Source organism: Canis aureus, chromosome 19 (assembly GCF_053574225.1).
Source record: "Canis aureus isolate CA01 chromosome 19, VMU_Caureus_v.1.0, whole genome shotgun sequence".
NCBI lineage: Eukaryota > Metazoa > Chordata > Mammalia > Carnivora > Canidae > Canis > Canis aureus.
The window spans coordinates 47,743,344-47,747,138 of NC_135629.1; the positions used below are offsets into that span (position 1 = coordinate 47,743,344).

Here is a 3,795-nt window from a genome sequence, read left to right on the forward strand (position 1 = left end):
TAAAAATAGAGGTACCCTATGACCCAACAATTCCACTACTGGGTATTTACCCCAAAGATATAAATGCAATGATCTGAAGGGGCACATGCTCCTCTCAATGTTTATAGCAGCAATGACCACAATAGCCAAACTATGAAAAAAGCTCAGATGTCCATCGACAGATGAATAGATAAAGAAGATCTGATATATATACATAATTCAGTCATCAAAACGGATGGATACTTAACACTTACATCAGTGTGGATGGAACTGGAGGATATTATGCTGAGTGAAATAAGTCAATCCAAGAAAGACAATTATCATATGGTTTCACTCATATGTGGAATATAGGAAATAGTGCAGAGGATCATAGGAAAAGGAAGGGAAAACTGAATGGGAAGAAATCAGAGAGGGAGAGATATACCATGAGAGACTTTTAACTATAGAAATAAACTGAGGGTTGCTGGAAGGCGGAGGGGGGATCAACTGGGTGATGAGCATTAAGGAAGGCACATGATGTAATGACCACTGGGTATTATGTGCAACTGATGAATTACTGAACTCTACATATGAAATAGTGATGTACTATATGTTAGCTAGTTGAATTTAAATAAAATAATAAAGTAAAAAAGAGTACAAACTTGCAATGAGTAGAAAATAAGTTAAATCTAATGCACAATGTAATGAACATAGACGATATTGTACTACAATCATCGAACTTGCTAAAACAGTAAAACTTAATTATTCCAACCACTTATAAAAAGGGTAATTATGTAATGTGATAGGGGTGCTAAATATTGCTATAATGGCAATTGTATTATAATATATACATACATCAAATTAACATGTACAACTTAAATTTACATAATGTTGTATGTCAAATATATTCAACAAAAAATAAAGTACTTAAATGAAGAATAAAATTTTGGTTCTATCTTTACCAAAAAAAAGAAAAAGAGAAAAAAACATCCTGAATGCTGACATTGGGAAAAATTAGTTTGTTTCAAAAACAATTGGTTCTGAGGCTCCCGAGTGGTTCAGTCAGTTGAGTGCCCGACTCTTGATTTCAGTTCAGGTCATGAACTCAGGGTTGTGATATTGAGCCCCACATCCTGCTCTGTACTTAGCAGGGAGTCTTAGCAGGGAATTCTCTCTCTCTCCTTCCCTCCCTCCTTGCCCCCACCCCCACTTGTGGTCTCTCTCTCTTTCTCTCTCAAATAAATAAATAAATAAAATCTTTAAAAAAGAAAAGTGGTCTAAGAAAACTCTTCAAAGAGGCTTAGCCAAGTGGTTTCCTTTGAGAAGTTTCCAGAGGGCTTCCTTCAGATCTCGGTTCCGAAGGCTATATATGAAGGGGTTCAGCATGGGGGTGACCATGGTGTACATCACTGTGGTTGCTATGTCCTTCTGGGTGGTGTGTGTGGATGCAGGGTTGAAGTAGACCCCAATAATGGTCCCATAGAAGAGAGCGACAGCACAAAGGTGAGAGCTACAGGTGGAGAATGCTTTCCACTTCCCCTGTGCTGAGGGCACCTTCCACACAGCCATAGCAATAGGTGTATAAGAGGCCATGATGCACACAAAAGGGATCAGAACAACTGAGCCCCCAAAGACCAACACCAGCATCTCGTTGACTTGGGTATTAGAGCAGGAGAGCTTGATCAAGGCATTGAGGTCACAGAAAAAGTGTGGGATCCTATTGGTGCAAAAGGACAAGCGGGTCATCAGGATAGTATGGACCATGGAGATGAGGTTTGCTGAGATCCAGGGGACTGCCACCAGCAAGGCACAACGAAGGACACTCATGATTGTGATGTAGCGTAGTGGGCAACAGATGGCTAGATAGCGGTCATAGGCCATGGTGGAAAGAAGGATGCTGTCAGCTGCCCCAAAGGTAATGAAGAAATACATCTGGGTCAGGCAAGCCTTGGAGGAGATGGTGCTGTGCCCACATAGGTGGTTCACCAACATCTTGGGGATGGTGGTGGAGGCAAAGCAGATGTCAAGAAGAGACAGGTTGCTGAGGAAGAAGTACATGGGGCTATGGAGGTGAGGGTCCAAGAGGATGGCCAGAATGCTGAGCAGATTCCCCATGCACCCAATCAGATACAGGCTGAAAGACAGACCAAAGAACACCTGCTGCTGCAATGGCTGCTCAGAGAGGCCAAGGAGGATAAATTCAAAGTTCCGGGTCTGATTGTCCATGTCCAAGCAGTATAAAAGCCAAAAACAAGGGCATCAACTGTGAGTGGACTCCTGGAGAAGAAATGGATCATTGCATTATTGTTCTTCTCACCCACCTCTCATGGTCCATCCCACTAACCTCCCTGAGCCTCAGGTTCCTTATCTGTTTCATGCGACTGATCATTCTAACCTCTTAGGATCATTACAAGGATTAAGTGAGAAAAAAATGTATAAGGGTCTTAAATCCATACCTGGCATGTAATATGGACAATTATTTTTATCAATGGGAACTTCTAGTGATGCTATCAAAATAAAGAGCGAAGGGCACTGAGGTGGGCACTTGACAGGATGAGCACTGGGTGTTATTCTGTATGTTGGCAAATTGAACACCAATAAAAAATAAATTTATTAAAAAAAACAAAATAAAGAGCTATATATGTTAGTTAGCTTGATTGTGGCCATTATTTCATAGTGAGTGCATATATCAAAGCACCAAGTTGTACACCGTAATTATTATATACATTTTTATCTGCCAATCATACCTCAGGAGTGATGGGGGTAGGGAGAAATAAAGCCTGTAAATAGGTTTAGTATTTCCAGGATCTTTAAAAAAAATAAAAATAAATAATAATGATTAAGGCATCCACTCTGAACCCAGACAGCCTGGGGTTAAATCTCAGTTCTGCAACTTATTAGCTGTGTGAGTTAGGCAATTTATTTAACCTCTCTGTGCCTTAGTATTCTCATCTGTAAAGATTACTAATAATAGTAACTGCTCCACAGAGTTGTTGAGAAGATGTAATGGGTTAATATGCAAAATGCTGAACCTTATGAATTTTTCTGAGAGTTAAGTTCTCTTAGTGGCTGAGAGCAAGGGCTCTGGGTTCCAACAGACGCTGTTTGAAAACTACCCCGACATTCACTGGCTGTGTGAGCCAGTGACAGACACTCCCAAAACCTCAAGTTCTTGGGAGGGTTAAATGAGACAATTAATGTGATACTTTATAAAAGTTTCATTTAAAGACACCACTTTACAATGACATGTATCTTTTATATCAGCCTCCTTGTCAAGCTGTATAAGCATGGCACAGATTCATTATATCTTGGTGTAGGTTATTTCCAAAGGGAGCTAATTTCATTCATTTTATGTTTCTTAACATCAATCTTAATTTGTCCACAAATTCTGGCCCCATGTCCCAGGTGGTGCTTGCATTACCCCGACCGTGGCTTCCACCAGACAGCCCACTGACTCTAAGTCCTTTTAGGCTAAATTATACTGCAGCAATATCCATGCCCAAATCATGGTGGTCGACAGCAATGAAGGCTTATTTCTCTCTCGGGCTACATGCCCATCACGGGTTTGCTATGGCTGTGCTCCATGATGAATTCACTCTAGGGCTCAGGCAGATGGATGAACCTTTGAGTCTGGGACACTGCCAGTTATCACAGCAATGGAAAAAGTGAATTGTAGGCTGGCTCCTAAGAGCCTCTACCAGGAAACAGCCTTCTCTCACCTCCACGCACATTTTAACGGCCAAGTCTGGTGTCAAGGGGGTGGAGAGGTAGAAATTTCACCCGGGGAGCAACAGTACATACTTGTGAACAACAATAGACTCTCCAAACCTTTCCATT

The 3,795-nt window shown here is 41.1% G+C and overlaps 1 protein-coding gene across 1 annotated transcript; it reads right to left on the bottom strand.

The window, feature by feature from the left end:
• Nucleotides 1-1,248: 1,248 nt before the first annotated feature.
• Nucleotides 1,249-2,184, bottom strand: LOC144289316 (olfactory receptor 1M1-like). Its single transcript, XM_077857475.1, has one exon. The coding sequence runs from the start codon at nt 2,182-2,184 to the stop codon at nt 1,249-1,251; it is 936 nt and encodes a 311-aa protein (XP_077713601.1).
• Between the last annotated feature and the right edge of the window lie 1,611 nt (nt 2,185-3,795).